General features: G+C 38.7%; 1 protein-coding gene across 12 annotated transcripts in view; it reads left to right on the top strand.

The window, feature by feature from the left end:
• Positions 1 to 23,396, top strand: part of alkal1 (ALK and LTK ligand 1) — an 85,873-nt gene that overhangs the window by 45,836 nt on the left and 16,641 nt on the right. For 8 of the 12 annotated variants that reach the window (XM_059980906.1, XM_059980884.1, XM_059980855.1 and 5 more), the window contains 3 exons: positions 4,422 to 4,682; positions 9,723 to 9,776; positions 9,901 to 9,984. In XM_059980906.1, the coding sequence (XP_059836889.1) occupies positions 4,422 to 4,682; positions 9,723 to 9,776; positions 9,901 to 9,984 (399 nt within the window). Of the gene's footprint in view, positions 1 to 3,100; positions 3,387 to 4,163; positions 4,683 to 9,722; positions 9,777 to 9,900; positions 9,985 to 23,396 lie in introns of those variants that run through there. The other 4 variants (XM_059980890.1, XM_059980846.1, XM_059980875.1 and 1 more) reach the window with 4 other exon arrangements.

Below are 23,396 nucleotides of genomic sequence, written 5' to 3'. Positions count from 1 at the left end.
GTTAATTCCCTTTCTTGATCTGCCTGTGTCTGGCCATTGACACTTCTCCAACAATGCTCAACAGAAACTCAGTGAACAGCACCTCATCTTTTGTCTAGCCCATGTTGCAGCCATTGAGACATAATATTCAATTTAACAGGTTTATGTGATATTCTCTCTCTCTCTTCTTCTCTGTATGTCTGTCTGTCTATCTGTCTCTGTCTCTCAGTCTCTCATTCTCTCTCACTCTACCATTCTCTTTCTCCCCACAGATGTTCTATAGATTAATAGACAATAGACAATAGGTGCAGAAGTAGACCATTCGGCCCCTCGAGTCTGCACCGCCATTCTGAGATCATGGCTGATCATTCACTATCAATACCCAGTCCCTGCCTTGTCCCCATATCCCTTGATTCCCCTATCCTATATAGATTCCCCTATATTAATGTAGCAACTTCTTTTGTTTGTCTTCTTTCTCTCCAGTTGATGCCTTTTAAAATAATCGTTACCTTGACAACTTTAGTTACAAACATTCCCTCTTTTCTCTTCAGTCCTCCACATTGCTCCAATTATACACATACTTGTCCATGATTGAGAATGTTCAGCTCATTTCTCTCCCAACTGACTTAGCTTGAACCCTCAATTGCTTCCACCATTTTCTGTATGTGCTGGACTTCCATCATTTATAATTGTTTGCTCCATCCAATTTCTTGTCACTGAACAAATTTTCTGTTTCTATTTATTTCTGGGCCTCTGTGGCTAGTCTGATGTCTGGTTCTCTCAAGTAACTCAAGAATGAGAAATGGATCCACAATTTACTGTGAGTTCCACTTCCACTAACACCAAGTTGTCCTTTTAATACAAGGTTAGATTTATTTACTGTGGCAACAAGTGAACTAAATGTGTTGGGCCATGTGCAAGCAATTGTTTGTTATACCCTCTATTTCACAAGATAGGCCCTTTTCCTTTGGCTATTGACCTAATGTCATCAGGGATATATGAGGTGCACCAATGGCCCTTACCTTTTCGATTCATGTACAGAATATTTGAATGCTCATCTCATTTATCCTCGCATCCTTTTAAATTGTAACATTTGCTACTATTTGACTGCTGACAATATGTACCACATAGGTTTCAAAGGTACATTTAATGTCAGAGAAATGTATACAATATACATCCTGAAATGCTTTTTCTTCGCAACTGTCCATGAAAACAGAAGAGTGCCCCCAAAGAATGAATGACAGTTAAATATTAGAACAGCAAAGTCCCCCCCCAGTTCCCCTTCCTCCTGCACATAAGCGGCAGCAAACAACGATCCCTCCTCCCCCCACTGGCAAAAAAAAAATTGTCACCCCCCCACCAAACACTCAAACCTGAGCAAAGCAATGGCAAAGACACAGACTTGCAGTATTCCAAAGACTACTTGTTCACCCGGTATTCAACATACCACAGGCTCTCTCTCTCTCTCTCTCTCTCTCCCTAATAAGGGAGAAAGAGATGTCTCCATTTCACAGTGAGAGGGGAGACATAACAAACAACTCGCTGGTTTACGATGTTTAAAGTCTGTTGCGTCACTTTTTCTGAGCTCTGTGCCCAAAGATCTTAGGTCTCTGGCCACACAGCCATAGATCTTCCAACTCCCATGCCACACCAATCTCCTGCCGTGGCACTGACCTTTGATCTGCCCATCTCCAAAGCCACGAAATCGCGATACTCCAAAGGCGAGCGAAGCTCTTAGGCTGAGCCCTTGGCGTGTTGAACAACAACCATTTTGGTTCCATTCAACAGTCCTACACAATCCCTCTGACCTCCTTGCAGAAGAAAAGAGACCATAAAGGCCAGGTTCTTTACTGGGAGCCATGTCTGAAGTCAGTGTGTGGATATTGTCAGCCTCTTTTAAGTTGCTCTGTGATGAAATCAGATACTAAATTAGTTACACACTAAAACTGGGCATTGACTAGTGATTAATACAAGTCTGTTTAATTGCAGTGCAAGTAACACAGCTTAGCTAGTTGTCAATTAAACTTTGCATGCATTTGACCACAGAAAATCCATTAAAATTTTAAAATGTTATGATCTATTAAAAAAATGAGTAACTAAAGCTTTCTGTGGCTTGAAGACTTATTAACTACTAAAACATTTAACAGAATTATATAAACCTAAAGTATGAAATTTAATTAAAACATGCCTTTACCCCTTGATATTCTCACTCAAGTAAATGAATTCTATCCGGAGGTTCTATGCTCATATCTGTAGAAGCCCTTAGGGTTCTCCTTCACTTTGTTGAGTAGAGCAACCTCATGCCTTCTTTTACCCCTCCTGATTTCCTTCTAAAGTGTTCTCCTGTACTTCTTACACTTCTCAAGTACCTCATTTTCTCCTTCCTGCCTATACCTGCTATACATCTCCTTCTTCTTGACCTTGCCTTTTATTTTGACAATAACATTCAAACTCTGTAATTTTCAATATTTCACTTTAGAAAACCTCCCCCTTACCAAGCACACCTTTGCCAGAAAGCAGCCTGTCCCAATCCACACTTGCCAGATCCTTTCTGACACCATCACAATTGATCTTTCTCCAATTTAGAATCTCAAGCCAAGGACCAGAGCAATCCTTCTCCATAATAATCTTGAAACTAATTATTTTAAGGTCAGAGGAGGAACACCTCCTGGGTAGCGTGAACTTTGATTTCCCTATCTTCTGGAAATTTCTCTCCCTTCCACTCTCTCTTTTCCATTCCCCTTTCTTGTTACTCTCTCACCATTCTCTTCCCCTCAACTGCCCATCACCTCTTCCTGGTCTTCACCTCCTTCGCTTTATTCCCTGGTCTACTGTCCTCTCCTTTCAGATTCCTTCCCCATCTATCGCCTCCCAGCTTCCGACTTCATTCCCCCCTCCCTCAACCCCACCCACCAACTTTCCCCATCATTTGGTCTCACCTCTCATCTGCCACCTTTCATTCCCACCCCTCCCGCACCTTCTTATTCTGGTTCCCGTCCCCTTCCTTTTCAGTCCCAATGAAGGGTATCGGGTGGAAACTTCGACTGTTTATTTCCGTCCATAGGTACTGCCTGACTAGCTGAAGTCCTCCATCACTGTGTGATTTCCCGCATCTGCAGACTGTCTTGAAGAAGCTTTTAAACTCCTTTTTCCGAATGTCTGTCATATTTCAAATACAGAGTGAAATAAGGGAAGTTCTGCAGACAGTAGCAGACAGCATTTGACGTCAGCAGCTTTTAGGGAATCCCAAAATTGTGAACATAATCCTCTCACAGCATGGCATACCCGGCACTGACAGATTTACAAGTAACTAGACAGAGTCTTTTTGCTCATATGGGAGATTGCAGAACTATTATTAATTGATGGGCTTCTGTTTCAATCCACCGGGATGAAGATGTGCGCCAGAGGTAAACTTCGAAAAAGAGATTACCAGAGGATCTTTCCATTGCTTGCCACCCACTTAAAGTCGATACTGTCACGCTTTCTCCATGTATATAAGACTGGTGTATGGGTGGATAGATACAGAGCGTTGTGCATGTCACCCAGAATATTTATTTGCACGTAATTAAAAAAGGAATTTGAAAATTCGAGAAGATATTTAACTGAATTTATTTATCGTCTCAGTATTTTTAAGATAGCTTGGAGGCAATAGCTTGACGTTCAGGTGAGCCTGTCCTTTAATTTTCATTTTTTTTTCCGAATTCAGTATTAATAACATAAAAGTATTGTATACTGACGATATTCGACTCGCTTGAGCCTTTGAATTTAATCCTGTTATATTTTGAGTTGCTATATCCGTTGAGTTATTTTGATCGATTTGTTAGAACGCTATAATGTCTCGCCAGACGTGCAGTTCTTCAGTTATACACGGTGATTTCATCTACAAATGTAGACATCCAAAATGTCATTGCAAATTTTCGTCTAAATTCGGCATTGTTTCTGCATCGCTTTCTAACTCCTAAAACCCCCTTCAACTTGCTAAATGAATTCTGTGATGTGTGCAAAGTAGATCCGAACTAAAGCCTGGATTGCAATGTGCTGCTTTGGCAATACCTTTCCTAATCCATGTCTATAACGTGACCTAACGAGATATTACGTCTGGAAGGAAATATGTTTTAAGGGAGGGATGGAGCATACTCGCATGATGTAAAACGGGTTAAAACTCAAGAATGTGGAAACTGAATTGTGCTTGTGACACCTCCACATCCCGTGATGAGCAGCTTTAGATTTGATCTAATGAGCCTTATTTTAAAAAACGTCCACTTTGCAGTCGTGCTCTAGTTGTTGTACACGCGGCTTTAAATCCCCTCCCGAAGCCAGACTGGAGCACTTTCTGTCAGCAGTCCATTCAGCAGGATTTAGAAGGCAGGACGGAGTTTCCCTGGTACTTCAAGATCTTCTGAAGAGAATGTTAATCTTTTATCGACTTTTCCTTTATGTAGAGATGGGCCGACGGAGATGGAACACTTTGCTGGGCATCGCCCTTCTCTTGGTCACTGCGGGTCACTGTGAAAGCAGAGCAGAGACGAGGCAGAAAGCGAAACAATCACCTTTAGACCTCATCTTAAAAGGCGTGGGAGACAACAATAACGGGCGGAGGAACACAGTTAAGCGATACGATACTTTCTATGCCCTGGATCAAGACTACAAGAGGTTCACTAAAGAAAAAGCCGTGTTTGTCCCAAGGCTGGAAAAGCCAATAGGTAAGGAGAAAGCATTAAGCTGGGGACGTTAATCCCGGTTACCATAGACATGTTTAACTCTGTCTTTCATGTGAGAATTGAGGACAGTCCATGCATACAAGGTTCCGGTTCGAAATCGTCAGGTCGTGTCTAATCCTAAATCAGATGATGTTTTTGCCCGGGGAAAATATGCATCAGTGCTCTCCTAATATATCTCGCAAGAATTCATGATGAGCAGTTTCCAAACAAATTGATTTATCAAGAGTTAAGGCATTAAAATATTACATTACTGTCCATTATCTCATGTTAGTATTTACCTCGTACTGTCTTAAAACAGGTCAAATTCAAATTTTAAATTTATGTTGGCTTGGTGGAAGTAACTGATGTATTTTGATAAACATGAAAATAACTGAAATGAAAGCTGGCCCTGCTTAGCTTTTGCAACAGTAGAAAACCTTTGCAGGGTCATGCGCTCATCTACCCACAGGACAAATTATTTCATTCGAGTGCACCTCAGATTTCTGGTTGTAAGAGTTGATCTGGCTGCTGATCAGGAGGTCTTTGAACACAATTAAAAAGTGCAAAAATTACCTTGCTTGAAATAAACCTATCAGGAAGACCTAGGTCTCAGGCTTAATAAGCTAACCAACCCTTATTTAGTACAATCTAGTAAACAAAAAGTCCTATCGATATACGTTTAGGTAAATAAAGGCTGCCAATAAAGAACTGCAACTTGAAATCACACTAGTGCTATATTTTAAACTTACGTGGAATGAGAGCATGGTTTAATGTGGCTTGCACATTTTGATTTACTGAAACTTCTTACCATGTCCTTATCAATTATCTTCAGAGCCAAGCTGGACATCATAAAACTTATTATTTACACACTTCTCAATTATAAAATAATACATGATTTTACTAATGTCTACATCATTTTAGTGTTACTATTTTTTCTTTCTCTTTTATACTGGTTAACATAATACACTAAAATATGGAATTTGTACTTAGTAGCCACTTTATTATGTACAGGAAATAACTAATAAAGAGGCCACAAGTGTGTATTTCCATATGTTCACTGTCTTCTGCTGCTGTAGCCCATCCACCTCAAGGACTGACCTGTTGTGTATTCAGAGGTGCTCTTCTGCACACCACTGTTGTAAAGCACAGTTTTTTTGAGTTATTGCTTCCGTTCTGTCAGCTTGAATCAGTCTGGCCATTCTCTGTTGACCTCTCTCATTAAGAAGCTGTTTTCACCCACAGAACTCTCAATCACTATATATTTTCTGTCTTTTTGTACAATTCTCTATAAACTCCAGAGACTGTTGTGTGTGAAAATCCCAGGAGATCAGTACTCAAAGCAACTTGTCTGGCACCAATAATCATTTCCTCAGTACAAGTCACTTGGATCACATTTCTTCCTCATTCTGATGTTTGGTCTGAACAGCAACTGAACCTCTTGACCATGTCCGCATCTTTTTATGCTTTGAGTTGCTGGTGCATGATTGACTGATTAGATGTAAGCATTAATGAGCAGATGCACAGGTGTACCTAGTAAAGTAGGCACTGAGTGTAACTGGTAATAACCTTACCAAAGAATGTCAGCTAATTTTGATTCTGTCACTAATGGCTCCTTTGGACAAACAGGATATTTTAATACAGATTGTTATTCATTCTATGAGAAAACATCTCAAAGTAATTCTGATTAGAACTGCAAGTGGAAAGGAAATTTAAGTAAACCTTACTGTTTTCAATGGAATATCAATTTACTGAACCTATCAAATATAAAACAGGGATACTGGGAAAATACCATTTGTCTGCATTAATTTGCTTTTTATGTTAAATCCAAGCACAAGTTTTGAAAGAGTCATTCTTCCCATTTTTGCTTCAAGGCAAAAAACAGTTTTCATTCTACACATATTAAAAAAATACTTCATGTTGTAAGAAGCCAAAGTTTGTTGAAAATAATTGGTACAGGTTGTTGGACATTCTACTAGAAGAATGAGGGGAGACTTGATAGAGGTATATAAAATTATGATGGGTATAGATAGAGTGAATGCAAGCAGGCGTTTTCCACTGAGGTTAGGGGAGAAAAAACCAGAAGACATGTGTTAACAGTGAAGGGGGAAAAGTTTAAAGAGAATATTAGGGGGGGCCTCATCACACAGAGAGTGGTGGGAGTGTGGAATGAGCTGCCAGATGAAGTGGTAAATGTGGGCTCACTTTTAACATTTCAGAAAAACTTGGACAGGTACATGGATGAGAGGTGTATGGAGGGATATGGCCCAGGTGCAGTTCAGTGGCACTAGGCAGAAAAATGGTTTGGCACAGCCAAGAAGGGCCAATAGGCTTGTTTCTGTGCTGAAATGTTCAATGATTTGAGCCTGTGATGCGACAGGATTATTTCAAAGATTATGGGCACTAGCTATCCAAGTCCTCGGGAATGAAAATTCCTCAGGGATTTATCCAGTGATGGAAGAGTGGCTCACATTCTTGGCTGCTAAGCATCTTCAACATTCCAACAGCATAGTCAAATGCATTGTTGTGGTGAGTCACTAGTGTCTGCAAGAGCATTCATATTCTAATTCAGCCTTTTAAGGAAGAGTTGACCTACCATTTCTCTGTCACTCACAGTTTTCCTGATCTGAACAAAATGTAAGTAGTGATTGTCTTAAAAATTATACAACAGAATTGAGTAAATTTTCTTCCGGCATGAGAAACTTGATCTCTCTGGAACACATTGCCTTGATTCAGGATATCATTTCATTTCAGGTTCTTTGGGTGCCTAAGTCCTTCTGAAATGAATTTTCAAACAAACTTCTTACAGAGGTACTGTGAGGGATATTGAGGCATAATTATTCAAGTTCTCCTCAGCTCTTTCTTATGGGTTGGGCAGGGAGGGAGATTTGCATGGCAGACCAACAACTTTAAAAGAAATATTTAGAGTCAAATTCTGAATATTTTGGGCTCCTGATAGGGAGATTGCTGGGATACTGCTCACCTCGGACAAGAATTCAGATCCCAAAAAATATCATGTCCTCCTTTTTGTGCTACACTACTTTTCATAGTTGACAGTACAAGAGGGATGAAGATGAATGTTTGGCATGAAATTTGTGACTCATATTTAAATAAAATATAATGATAGTTTTGGACATGAAAATCCTTGCCATTGTATGAAATGCTTTAGTTCACTAATGGATAAGTTTGCTTACTAAATATAATTGAGTAACTTTCATGAAAGACAATATAATCTGATTTATATAATGTAAGTTTTGCTGATATCTTTGTAGCTGAAAGTATGCCACCTTGGTTTGTGTCATCTGGGGATGGATGATGGGATTTGTGGCAGAATCCAGTTTTGTGTTCCATTCATCACAGTGAAAAGGTCTGAACAAGGACAGTGGAATCATTTTGAATTGGTATATTTTGGTTCTGATGCCACAAGAGGAGTTTGTGCATTGCAGTTGTGTCATTCTCTAGAAACTCAGCCATTTTCTTTCAACTTGTACCAATGTAAGCATACTTCATGGCCTAATTGCATGTTTAAAAAAAAGTCATTTTCCTTGAGTCTGTGTGCCAGAGTGGTTTTTCTTTACATGTTTTAAACATAATGATTTTATATAATGATATTTTCTTCTTCAACCTATCAAATTACACACAGTACTCAAAATGATGACTTTAATGACAGCCAGCTTGCAAGTTATAATTGATCATAATAAATTGCAAACTTATGACAATAGCGCCCTCTTCCATGTTTTAGTTCAATGTCAGTTCACTTTTCCATTACATGTGCTCTAGAAATGGGTAAATAAAAATAAGATGACATCAATACTTTGCAAAACTTTTATATATGCAATCACATTGTATTTTTAATTTGACAAAGAAATAATCTTTGCTCTGTTTTTTTTAAATTTGTTATTGAAAGCATTTGCAGCTGCTGCTTGAATGGTACACAGATGTATAAACAACTCACTGAGGTCAGAAATCCAGATTTTTGGAATTTTTCATTTATCCCTTATTTTAGACCTTCTACATGCACATGATGTTGCATGTATCTGCCTACAAATGCCATAATTACATTTTGGATCATGAGTTAACCACGCAGATGGACCCAACTTCTCTACAATAGTTCTTGAGCTGGAAGATTAAATTTAAATAATAATAAATTAAAGACATTTTAGCACACAGTGCCTTTGACTGAAAATCCTTGCCAATACTTGTCACAGGAAACCACAATTACTGTATCCCTTTGGCAATGTCAGGCATTCCCTTGCTGAAACTCATTTACTTTCGGCTGAATTTATTTGCATATAAAGATCAATAGAGTCATTCTGATCTTGATTGAACAAATAAACTGTCACCATATTATCAACTTCTTATCAATCAACGTGTCCCTTGCCAAGGTAGCGACATGAGACCTCTTTTGGCCATTGGCTGCATATTTTCTATTTATGGGGCAAACTACTTACATTTTTTTCAGATATGGCCAAGTTCTGAATGAATCTGCTCCAACTATAGAAACATATTGAGTATAAAATGGCATGATTAAATGCCTATCCTCCATTGAGTACATAATTATGGAAGCACAGAGATACTTCAATATTACTTTTATTAAAAATTAACATTTTTATTGTCAAACTTTTGTCTGAATGGAACAGTTTACAGTAAATAGGAAATTAACACATTGGCAAGGAATAGACTCTAACACACAGTATGCTAAAACTTTATTAATTTGTTAATACTTCAATTTAGTCTACCTGAAATGATAGCCCAAGAATTATTGCAGAGCAGTTGTGTGTATCTGCATAGCTATCTCATGAGCCAAAATATAATTATGGCATTTGTAGGCAGATACATACAACATCATGTGCATATATGACTCTATGACTTTATATAGTAATAGTCTCAACGTAAAGGTGCCTTAAAATGTTTTCAAGGTATTGAATTTTTAATTTGAAATAATGAAAATGTACCATATATCAAAGAAATTATATTCGAATTCTGCAACTCAGATTAAGATTACAGATATTAGCACTGATATGTAATCTCAATTTTCCTCCTCAGAGGTTGTCCATAGAGACCCCAATGTGAAAGGGAAGTTTTTAAAGCATTTCACAGGTATGAACATTTTATTTAAGCACACTCATAGAGCATGATCATGATGGATTACAATTATAATGCATTTACTTGTGACAGAAACATTCTTATTTATCTTATTAGTTACCTCTTTCAATTTATCAAGCAGGACCAATCTCATTCTCATCTGAGTGCAGTAAACAATTTCAGCGTCTCTATTATAACACAAGGGATTGTTCCACACCAGCTTGTAAGTACACTTTATCTGTCCACAATTGATTATTTTTGTAAATATAATACAATAAGGAGAGAATCCTTATGTAGAAAAGTAGATAAATGCTGTTTTGGATTATTGCTGTTGACCACTGATCCTTTATGAGTGACTAATCTACAACAGAATATTGTTTACAGATGTCACTGAGTGAAAGTAATTATCTGCACCAAAATGGATAATAATTGTCCTAAGGGATTTTGATTGCTATGATGCCAATTGTTGTTTCCTATTTCCATTTACATATATTTGGAAAATATATTTCATGATACTTTTCTGACTACCCATTTTACACGATTGTTTACTCTTCACCATTTTAACCAGCCTGACAATAGGTATATGTATACCAATGAGTCTTATGAAGCTCAATTTTAATGCCAAATGATGTCTGGTTGAAATAATGGGCATATGTAGCATTTTAATTGTATATTCAACTAGGATGGATGATGGTATGGAAAATCCTAGTTAGAGTCAGTTCTGACTAATAATTATCATTTTAGAAATTGCTTCTAAACATGAAGTTCAGAAACTAGTGTTACACACACAAAATGCTGGTGGAACACAGCAGGCTAGGCAGCATCTATAGGGAGAAGCACTGTCGACGTTTCAGGCTGAGACCCTTCGTCAGGACTAACTGAAAGGAAAGATAGTAAGAGATTTGAAAGTAGGAGGGGGAGGAGAAAATGCAAAATGATAGGAGAAGACCGGAGGGGGTGGGGTGAAGCTGAGAGCTGGAAAGGTGATTGGCAAAAGGGATACAGAGCTGGAGAAGGGAAAGGATCATGGGACGGGAAGCCCTGGAAGAAAGAAAGGGGGAGGGGAGCACCAGAGGGAGATGGAGAACAGGCAGAGTGATGGGCAAAAAGAGAGAAAAAGAGGAGGGGGAAAATACTAAATATATTAGGGATGGGGTAAGAAGGGGAGGAGGGACATTAATGGAACTTAGAGAAATCAATGTTCATGCCATCAGGTTGGAGGCTACTTAGTCGGTATATAAGGTGTTGTTCCTCCAACCTGAGTGTGGCTTCATCTTGACAGTAGAGGAGGCCATGGATAGACATATCAGAATGGGAATGGGATGTGGAATTAAAATGTGTGGCCACTGGGAGATCGTGCTTTATCTGGCGGACCGAGCGTAGGTGTTCAGCGAAATGGTCTCCCAGTCTGCGTCAGGTCTCACCAATATATAAAAGGCCTCACCGGGAGCACCGGACTCAGTATACCACACCAGCCGACACATAGGTGAAGTGTCACCTCACCTGGAAGGACTGACTGTCTTGGGCCCTGAATGCTGGTGAGGGGGGAAGTGTAAGGGCAGGTGTAGCACTTGTTTCGCTTACAAGGGTAAGTGCCAGGAGGGAGATCGGTGGGAAGGGATGTGGGGGACGAATGGACAAGGGAGTCACATAGGGAGTGATCCCTGCGGAAAGCAGAAAGGGGGGAGGGAAAGATGTGCTTGGTAGTGGGATCCTGTTGGAGGTGGCAGAAGTTACAGAGAATTATACGTTGAACCTGGAGGCTGGTGGGGTGGTAGGTGAGGACAAGGGGAACCCTATCCCGAGTGGGGTGGTGGGCGGATGGGAGCTATCCACCACCAGAAACTAATGTTTGTATACAAAATATTCAATTTTATTTGCAACTTTTGATCTAAGTAATCTTGCAGCTTCTTTTGCAACATTCATTTTTGGCACTGACATTGTGGTGTAGTTACTTTCAAACATGAGTGGCAAAAAAACTATTATTTGAAGTTATTAAGGTATTAGGAAATATTGCTTCCTGCTTTTAATTAAAAAAAGTAGAGTGAGTCATGCTGGCAGTGGCAGGAACTGCCGATCTTCAACCATTTGTACTAAAGTTAGTCCCAGATTTAGTTGATTTGCTTCATTTCTGTGACTTATTTACTGACAGACACTGATGTATTAAATTATGGAATTACCACTCAGACACTATACCAGCGCAGACTTGTTCAACTGAAGAAGGTTTCTCTAGCTTTGGAATATTTAAGGAAAGTATTTTTTAAAGTTATTGTAAAATGATTTATAGTTTTTTTGGAAAAGAACTGTAATCCATTATTTTAATTATATGCATTAGTCCTTATACAAATCAAACATGATAAGCAATGTTCTCATCATTGTCATCTTTTGCCTGTCTCTCATTGTGACACACACTGCATTTAAAGACAAGAATGAAGTAATGGTTCTTGGCCCTACCAGATGTTGTAGTGAGACAGCCATTGGTTAGCTTTCAGTCAGCTTCTGTTGATTCCCATGGAGCTTCTCAGATTGGGTGCCAATTTTGCTAGCTCTTTTATTTCTGGGAACCTCTAATGTGACCTAGCTCTCCTGTGAAACAATTGTAACAGCAGATAAAATCAGTAAACATCTGAATGGCAGCTCTGTAGAGGCAAGTTACACATTCATGGACACATGGGTCCATAAAGTATATCCTATAGTGTTTGAAATTTCTATCCAGTGAAAAAGATAGTGACTGCCTTTCCTTTCTATGTCTCTCATAAATTTATAAATTTCCTTCAAGTGTCCCCTTAGCCTCTACTACTCCAAAGAAAACAACTCAAGTTTGTTGAACCACTCCTTAGACCTATAATCCAGGCAGCATCCTGCGCAAGCACCCTTCTCAAATCTTCCCCAATCATCCTATATTTGGGGTTATCAGAATTGCACACAATACTCCAAGTAATCAGAATCAGGATTAATATCACTGGCAAATATCATGAAAACTTCTTGTTATGTGGCAGCAGTACATTGCAATATATAATAATAAACACTGTGAATTATAGTCAGTATGTGTAAAAGGCTGAATTAAAAAAGTAGTGCAAAAAAGGGAAAGAAGTAGTGAGGTAGTGTTCATGGGTTCAATATCCATTCAGAAATCAGATGTCAGAGGGGAGGAAGCTGTTTCTGAATCATTGGGTGTGTGCCTTCAGACTCCTGCATTTTATTTATAGTCATTGTGACTATTTGATTGCTTGGTGAAGAACCAGGTTTTGATCCTGACTCTGGCAGCTGTCTGTGTAGAGCTCCGAAGTCCTTCCTCCAAATGTTCTCATTTCCTCCTGTATCTCAATGATGGACTGATAGACTAATTGGCAACTGTAAAATAACCTTACAAAATGACTAAATTAATCAAAGATTATTTATTGGCTGTTTGAGAGAAAAAAATAGCCTGCAGGGGTGTAGGAGATTGAGAATGATAGGAAATCAAATAACTTTCTGCTTTGTTGTAGTGAGTAAGTAGGGAATACCTCTAATGGCAACTGTATCCAAAAGGGGATCTGAGTGATAGCAACTAAGAAAATATTGTCTTCTGGCACCTTCCTTATAATTTTCCAATGTGTGAACTTATATATTTATACATCACGTGTCATGACATTTGATTATTCCAAAAAAACTCTGCCGATACTCTGTGTAGGACATGCATTGTAATCAAATGCAGTATAGGAAAAGCAATAGCCAACAAAGAGAATTTAAGGTAAACGATCAGGCAATCTGTTCCAGTGGTGATAGCTCTGGGATATAGGCTGGCCAGGGCAATGGAAGAACTCTTATGATTTCCTTTGAAAGAATGCTCTAAAAACTTTCACAAGAGATTAATGTAATTTCTCAGCCTGAAGACAAGATAAGATTTGGCAACATCATAACAGATCTTTAGAGAGAAAAAAATGTTTGCAATTGAACATCCTAGTATAAACTGGCTGAGGAATCATGTCGTACATTTATTATGCCTCCAGGAATTTCCACCCCTGTTAAATTGTGGCAGAGGTTGCAGCCTTCTCATAACAATGTTCTCCTTATCCATCCTCCCTGTAATGTGTCCATATGCTACAGTGGATGTTAAGTTTCTAGTCGACTAATCAAACTTTAAATAGATTACATCTGTAAAGTCAGTTTGGTTGAACTGTAAAAGAGATTAAAGTTCAGTTTTACTTGTGCTACTCTTAAAGAAAGGGCAGCACAGAATTATTGGGGCTGAAGCCGTTTTATCCCTATTCTTAGGAGTCAGTTTACACAAGTTAAAAATTGTTATTTGAAAAATAAGCTGTATGTGCAATATAACTTGCACTCTGCTGACACATGCATGGCTTTGTGTGCTAAAAGTTCAATGATTTTGCTTGATTTGGATTCATCAATTTTTTTGGAGGTGCAATCTTTCATCGTTTTCTGAAGTGACCCATCAAAATGAAGTCTCGTAGGGTCTAATGGATTGCCAGGAATTTCCAGCATCATGGTGAAGAATTGTCTCTCAGCATCTATGTTAACGGGGGCAAATCACATGATCCCAGAGCCCACTGATCTTGATGGGGATTTCAAGGTTTCAGATTAGGAGACATAAAGGAAAGTAAATATTTTAGTTCAGTATTTTTAATTAACAAATCTCCTCTATCAGTTGTGCATTCTTTTAGATGCTGTTGGATATGTTGGGGACAGGTTTTTTGGCATAATGGCCCCAATGATCATGTTTTTGAATTTCATTAAGTGGAGGGCTAACAAGATGGATGGTCGTCAGATAGTGTCTGTGGACTAGTCTTGACTCAGAATATGTGGCTCATCATCTTTCCCGAAACTTGTTAAAATATTCAATATTAGTGAGTTACTTTAATTGCTAGTAGTTACTTTAATTTCTGAGTTGTTAAAGTATACATGTGAACAGAATAATTACAGATATTTAATATAAGAAGACTTTTTCCACTGAAGTTAGCTGAGACTAGAACTAGGGGTCATGGGTTAATGGTGATGAGAAACATTTAAGGGGAACACGAGTGGGAACTTCTTCACTCAGAGTGTGGAGCAAGCTGATGGATGTGTGTTCAATTTCAACATTCAAGAGAAATTTGGATAGCTACATTAATGGGAAGGGTACTTTTTGTTATGATCTAGGTGCAGATCAATGAGACTAGGCAGATTAATAGCTTAGCTTGGACTGGATGGGCCAAGACAGCCTATTTCTGTGCAGTATTGTTCTATGACTCTATAAATCCAGATATAATTTAGTATCAACAAATGTTAGGCAATATTTATTGAAAGGAAATAAGTTGCATACTGTACATTTCTGTAAATGGTGCTGAAATAGCTAAGGTAACAACGAGGAGCATAACTTGGAATAGTGAATAAAGTAGTTTTGTCATCAACAAAGCTAATGGAATGTTAACCAGGAGCAATATACAACAGAAGAATTTGGGATTATGGTATAGCACATGGTTGTGATCACTGGGATGAGAGGAGGATATTTAAACATTGATAGTAGCAGAGAAGAGAGCCATAAGGGTGATTCTCTAATGCTGTGGATCTGATTTGTCAGAAACATCTGGAGAAATATGGACTTTGATTTAAAAGCAGATGCCAGAGACATGGCTTTGTAGAGCACAAATGGAAACTAAAGGAAACAGCATGCACAAAATATTACATAAATTAAGTCTTGAATTTAAAACATAGCTATTTGACTAGAGTGATCTGACCAAGGGTCCTGACTATATACTTCAAGTTTGTATTCTGATAGTTCAGAACAAGTTGGACCATGGCGTGCCACCATTGCTCAGTAGTTTAATCAGATCAGGTTGATTTGTTCAGAATTTCAGCATATTTTTACTTTTTGGTCAATAGCTGATGTTTCGTCCTGGAACTGATCAATAGCATATTTGAGATTAATTTTATTTAGAGTTCATTTTGGGGTGGATATGGTAAAAAGAGCTGTGTTTGGTATGGAATGGCTGTGATTGGTCTGGATTTGTACTAGATTTTATGCCTACATACACCTGTGCTAAAATAATTTTCAGACTGAATAATGGAAGTATGAATCTTGGAAAAAAAAACTGATAACTTCTCTGGGTAGGCATAATAGGAAAGGGGTCTGGAGGTACAGTTCAGTTCAGTATCTCTCTGTACAGATTACTTTAATTGGTTAAATAGCTTTGCTCAGAAAATCTACTTTGTTATCATACAAATAGGAGTCTAATGTTTGTTGTGGGAAATTGCTTTGGGACAATAATCAAGAAAAATAATTTTCTTTGTAAAAAAATTGAATAAATAATTGAAAACTAAGATAGATTTATTAACAAGTGAGAGAAAATTTGCAGATGCTGGAATCTTCAGCATTTTGAGTATGTTGCTTGGATTTATTAAATTGTGTTTAATTTAATACGATTCTTTTGATGAAGTAAGATGGAGGATTAGGAAGAAGAGTGGTGCCATTGTAGTTTTTAAACAAATACTTGACAAAATACTTCTTGTTAGCAAAATTGAAGTCCATGGAATTAAATTAAAAATGCTAGCTTGGATATGAAATTAGTCAAGCACAAAAAGCAGAGACCTTTGGTGAGTAATTGCTTTTCAGATGTGGTAAGTATGTGCAATACGTTTGGCCAAGCTTGGCTGCAGGAACTGCCAGTAGGATGTTCAATGTTGTCCAACACCTTAGGGCTCCACTCTATATTTGCTGTCCGGGTTTACTCCAGTCGCCTTCGTTTCTCCCGCGGCTGCCCACAAGGTAGTGAGCTATTTACCTAGAGCTGAGGACCTGGTTTACAAGCACCAGGGAGTGTCCACACACTGGGGGGCCCACGTACTACGAGTGCAGAGCCAGACCTCCTCCCTGTTCTCTGTAGTTCAGCCTGAGTCCGAAAGGAATTCTGTTTCCATGTGTTGCCAGCTAGAAGGCAATACATGAGGCTTGCTATTGGAGAGGCTATGTGCTGGCAAGGAGAGACTTACACATTCATTTCTCCTTTTCGCAAGGCTGCTAGCCAGCGGTGGAAACTGAAAGTGGGAGAAACAAGCACTACCCTCTACACTACCACACTAGACACATCACAACAACCATTTTGGCACCAGAGAGTCATAGAAAATGACAGCATGGAAACAGGCCCTTTGGATATCTAATCTGTGCCAGTTCATTTAAACTACTCAGTCCTATCGACCTGCACCCAGGCCATAGCACTCTGTACTCCTGCCATCCATCGACCTATCCAAACTTCTCTTAAACGTTGAAATTGGAATCACATCACCACTTGCACTGGCAGCTCATTCTACACTCTCACCATCCTCTAAGTGAACAAGTTTCCACTCATGTTCCCCTTAAACATTTTGCCTTTCACCCTTAACCCATGAATTCTAGCTCCAGTCTCACCCAATCTCAGTGGAAAAAGCCTGCTTGTATTTACCCTTTCTATACCCCTCATAATTTTATATATTTCAATTCCCCAAAACATTGAAGATTGAGGGGAGATGAAGTTATAACCTATTCAATCTTTCTTCATAACTTAGGTCATCCAGTTCCAGTAACATCCTTGTAAATTTCCCCTGTACTCGTTCTATCTTATTTACATAATTCCTGTAGGCAGGTGAGTAAAACTGCACGCAATACTCCAAATTGGCCTGACCAACATCTTAGACAACTTCAACATAACATCCCAACTCTTGTACTCAATACTTTGATATATGAAGGCCAATGTGCCAAAAGTTTTCTTTACGATCCTGTGCCTTACCTGTGACACCACATTCAATAAAGTATGGACCTGTATTCCCAGATCCCTTTGTTCTACCACACTCCTCAGTGCCCTACCACTCAATGTGTAAGACCTGCCCGGTTAGTTCTCCCAAAGTGGAACCTCTCAGACTTGACTGAATTAAGTTCCATCTCCCATTATCAGCCCAGTTTCACAGCTGATCCAGAATCCTCTGCAAGCTTCGGCAGTTGTCCTCGCTGTCCACTACGTCCCCAATCCTGGTGTCATCCACAACTTTGCTGATCCAGTTAACCACATTATCGACACAATCCTTGATATAGATGACGAACATCAATGTACCCAGCACCGATCTTTGCAGCTCTCCACTAGTCACAAGCCTCCAGACAGAGAGATAAAACCATCTACTACCTCAGGCTTCTCCTCCAAAACTAATATCCATTCATATTTACTACCTCATCTTGAATGCCAAGTGACTAAACCTGCTTGACCTATCTCCTATGTAGACCTTGTCAAATGAATACATATCAGAACTGCTTTTGTGATATGTATCAGGAAGGCTTTGTTTCAGAATTTGTGACTCTTCTTAATGATGTACTGTAGTAAATTTACCAATAGTAATAAATATCAAGAACAAACAATCCTGGAAAAGCTCAGAAGGTCAGGGAGCATTTGTGGAAAGAGACTCCGTCAGTGATTTGGATCAATTTAATCAACAAAATACTGATGTTTTAGGGTCTTAAACAAGCATAGAGAGCAGTGCTTGAAGTGTACAAGAGGATGTAATGTTGAATGAGGTTCGTGGTTCTGGCAGGTGATAATGAAAGCACTCTCTGTGAAAAGATATATTAAGCACTAATTTACAAACAGTAAAAATTTGATCAAACAGTCACGTTCCCCAAGTTATAGACAATCCAAAGCTGAATATTCAACAAACATATGTACATTCAACAAATATACTTAGTGAAAAGTGCACGTAGAGGATACCTTCTCAATCATGTGCATCCTTAAACAAAGGAGGAAGAGAGCAAACCCCTTCCATGTGATATTTTATATACCAAGGATATTGGGAACTGGACATCAATCATCTATCAAATGGGAAAAAGCAGTTTCTAAACCAGCCAATCACAACAGAAACAACTTTCAACAATCAGAATAAGGCATCTCCCCAGAGGACAGATGACAAGAGGCATAGATTGAGTTGATAGCCAAAGTTTTTCTGTCGACCATGGAAGTGGCTGATATGACAGGTGATTAGAGGAAGGTATAGGGGGAATGTCAGAGGTAAGTTTTTTACAGAGTGTTGGGTGCATGGAATGCATCGTCACTGGTGGTGCTAGAGGCAGGTACATTAGGGGCATTTAAGAATCTCTTAAATAGACACATGGATGACAGGAAAATGGAAGCAGAAAGGAGAGAAGGGTTATATTGATTTTAGACTAAAAGGTCGACATATCGAAGAGCCTGTACTATGCTATAATATTGTATGTTCTACGTTCTAGGTGACTCTTTCTCTCATTCCTTTCTCTGATATCTTCTCTACAGTAAGAGCCTGATTATCACTGTTAAATTTGAATTGCTTTATGTCTTCTCTGCATTCACTTATCCAAGAAAGCAATATTATCAGATTTGGGAAACCTGCTGAGAAAGAAAAAGTTATGAGAAGATGAATACTAGAATATGTGTTGCTTTTATTGTCCAGGGATGCATAAAATAGAAATCCCTGCCATTAAGTATATATTACCTTCCTGCCTAACTTTTATATAAATGAGACCAGACAAAGAATAAGAATCTGGCAGAATTTTTCAGTCTTTATGATTATCTAGAGGTCTGTCTCCATGCATATCTATGGGTTTCATGGGTTTACTCTAATGCTACAGATAAAGTCAGATGTATCAGTATTACAATGGGGTAAAGGAATTTACTGCTGCATGAGAGAGGAGCTGGCAAAAGTTGAATGGAAGGGGACACTGGCAAGGATGATGGCAGAAAATCAATGGCTGGAGTTTCTGAGTACACAGGATAAATACATTGCAAAGATGAAGAAGAATTTTAAAGGTAGGATGAGACAACCATGGGTGACAAGGGAAATCAAATATAGAAAGAGAAAGATCATATAATATAGCAGTAATTAGCAGGAAGATACAGGATTTGGGAAACATTTGAAAACCAACAGAAGGCAACTTAAAAAAATACAAGGAGAAAAAAGATGAAATATGAAGGTAAGCTAGTCAAGGAGGATAGCAAATGTATTTTCAGGTATGTAAAGAGTAAAAGAAAGGTGAGAGTGGATATTGGATTGCTGTAAAATGATGCTGGAGAGGTAGTAATGAGGGACGAAGAAATGGCCAATGAACTTAATAATTATTTAGCATGGAAGGCACTAACAGTATGCCAGAAATTTGAGAGTGTCTGGGGCAGAAGTGAATGTAGTTGCTCTTACTCAAGAATAGGTGCTTGGGAAGCTGAAAGGTCTGAAGGTAGATAATTTTTCTGAACCAGATAGTCTACACCCAATGTGCTGAATGAAGTAGCTGAAGAGTTTGTGGAGGTATTATTAATGACCTTACAAGAATTACCAAATTCTGGAATTGTTCCTGAGTACTTTAAAACTGCAAATGTCACTCCACACTTTAAGAAGGAAAGGAGACAGAAGCAAGGTAATTATGGCCAGTAAGTCTGACTTCAATGGTTGGGAAGATGTTGGTGTTCAATATTAAGTATGAGATTTCAGGGTACTTGGAGACACATGACAGAGGAGTCTAAAATAAACGTGGTTTCCTTAAGGGGAAATCTTGCCTGACAAGTCTATTGGAATTCTTTGAGGAAGTAACAGACTGGATAGACAAAGGAGAGTTAGTGGATGTTTGTTACTTGGATTTTCAGAAGGCCTTTGATAAGGCACTGCACATGAGGCTGCTAAACAAAATATGAGCCAATTGTATTAAAGGAAAGATACTAGCATAGATAGATAGAAGATGAGGTGATTGGCAGGATGCAAAAAGTCAATAAAGAAACGGGCCTATTCTGGAAGGCTATCAGTGACAAGTGGTGTTCCGCAGGGGTCGGAATAGGGGCTGCTTCTCTTCATTTTATATGTCGATGATTTGGATGATAAAATTGATGGCTCTGTGACCAAGTTTGCTGATGATAAAAAAGATTGGTGGAGGGATAGGTAGTATTAAGGAAGCAGAGAGTCTGCAAAATGACTTCGATAGATTAGAGAATGGGCAAAGAAGCGGCAGATGGAATATAGTGTAGGGAGGTATATGGTAATGCACTTTGGTAGAAAGAATAAAGGCTTAAACTATTTTCTGAAGAGGGAGAAAATTCAAAATTCAGATGTACAAAATGACTTGGGAGTCCTTGTGCAGGATTCCCTAATGGTTAACCTGCAGGTTGAGTCAGTAGACGTGATGCCGAGGTTTTATTAGGTATTGGTCAAACTGCACTTGGAATGCTGTGAGCAGTTTCGGGCCCCTCATCTAAAAAGGATGTGCTGGCATTGTAGAGGGTCTAGAGGAGATTCACAAGAATGGTTACAGGAATGAAAGTGTTAATGTATTTGAAGTGATTGATGGCTCTGGTCCTGTGCTCACTGGAGTTTAGAAGAATGAGAGAGGGATCTCATTGAAACATATAGGATACTGAAAGGCCCAGACAGTGCATGTGGAGAGGATATTTCCTATAGTGGGTAAGTCCAGAACTAGAGAGCACAGCCTAGTAATAGAGGAGTGTCCATTTAGAACAGAGATGAGAAGGTAGCAAATCTGTGGATTCATGCCATGGATGGCTGTGGAGGCCAAGCTCTGAGTTTATTTAAAGCAAATGTTGTTAGATTCTTGTCTAGTCAGGGCATCAAAAGCTACAGGGAGCAAGCTGTAGAATGGGGTTGAGAGGGATAGAATGTGATGAGTATTCAGATCTGATGCAGAGCAACATGTCTCAAACTGGATCAGAAAATACCCAGAGTGATGCTTCAGCTCACCACACCTGTCATTTTGTGACTCCTTTGGGTGAGAATAACATTGTAATCTATAGAGTTAGAAGCATTAATACTGACAGGAATTATTCTGAGATTACCTGAATGCTGTTAACATGAAACCTTTAGAGGCAGCTGACAGCAGAGGTGATAGGAATTTAAAGGCTAGTGCATAACCCACAACACTATCTTGTCACCTTAATACAACCATTTTATTCAGAGGTATCGCAGTAAATATGGCTTTGTCTGAGCAGATAAACAGATTAATCTAAGCCAGGATGCCTGATGCAGCTGTCCTTATGAATCTTACATTATTAAACCCTATTCAGAGATAATATGCTCCTGTGCAAAGCAAAACAACATTCAAGGCACAAATAAACATGCTAGGATCTTACAAAATAAATTAATCATTTTCTAAAATCACATGGTTCGTGAAAATATTAATTTTAATGTTCAGAACAATAACCTAATCTAGACCTTTGTGGTAGTATTGTGCTTATATATTACACATAAAAGATAGGAAAGTCTTCATGGGTTGTGGTATGATCATCTCTGAGTTCATAAATTTCAATTTTTAGGCATCCCATTTGGACGACTTAGAACAACCATTAGATTAAGTAGGCTCTTGCTGATGGCCACCTTTGCAAAGTTATTTATGATGAACAACGTAGGAATTAGGTCTTCCCAGTTTAGGAGTCTTCAAGTTCACTGCTAGTCACCAACAGCTAATAAAATTAGAATTCCCTGCTGTTGCATCATGAGATGGAGGAATGCTAATTTAATTGTAAGAGTATCACAAAACCTCCATCTACCAGAATCTGCTCCAGACTTTCCCCCATTGCCTACAGCAACACTAAATGTTTTTCTCATTAATTCATCTACCAGTGAGAGCCATCAGCTCACCTAGAAGATGTAGATGAGACCTTATTATCATTTTCTATTGGTGCTCAGGATTCTTGGTTTCAGTAAAGTTTAGTCTTTTACTCTGATTTTAAAACAACGTTTAAGTTCTTTTAAAACAAATGAAACCAGATTATGCAGTGAGGATGATATTTTCACTTAGATTGGGTAATGTTTAATATTTCTTTGCATTCTGTTGAATTGACTTGAAATGAACTTTTCAATGAGTTGGCATAATATGGACACACATTTTTACAGCATGGGGGTCTGGGTGTACTGGAGGCTTTTTTGATTTCTGTTCCCACGAAGAATCCAAAGTGATTTCACCCCTTAATTTAGAGATTGCAAAGTACTATAATTAAAATGATGTTTTAGAATGGCAGCTATATTCATGGTAAGCTCATCTTAATGAAAAAAAATTTAAAACTGTTACTTATCTAAAATAGTTTCCCACAAAAGAGTAATTCTTGATGTCATTACATTTTGCCAAAGCAAATAACAAATTACTGTTTTCCATTATAGAATTCATTTTAGCATTAGATATTGTCCTTTATTTGGTTATATGTGCTATAATCAGAGGTGGAAGTAATTGGAATTGAATCCCCTAGTATAAACAGACAAAGACCATAAGACTATAAGACATGGGAGCAGAATTAGGCCTTTTGGCCCAGCAAATTTGAACATGGCTGATCCATTACCCTCTCAGCCCCAAACTCCTGTCTTCTCTCCTGAACCATTCACATTGTGATTTATCAAGAATCTATCAACCTCTGCCTTAAATACACCAAATGACTTGGCCAGCATGGCAGCCTGTGGCAACAAATTCCAAAGATTCACCACCCTTTGGCTAAAGCAATTCCTCCTGATATCTGTTCTAAATGGACGTGCCTCTATTCTGAGGTTGTGCCATCTGGTCCTAGACTCCCCCACTACAGGAAACATATTCTTCATTCCTTCTAGTTCCATCTATAGGTTTCAATGACATTACCCCCCCCCCCCCCCCCCACCATTCTTGTAGATTTCAGCGAGTAC

Source organism: Hypanus sabinus, chromosome 1 (assembly GCF_030144855.1).
Source record: "Hypanus sabinus isolate sHypSab1 chromosome 1, sHypSab1.hap1, whole genome shotgun sequence".
Taxonomy (NCBI): domain Eukaryota; kingdom Metazoa; phylum Chordata; class Chondrichthyes; order Myliobatiformes; family Dasyatidae; genus Hypanus; species Hypanus sabinus.
This window is presented reverse-complemented; position numbering and strand designations above follow the sequence as displayed.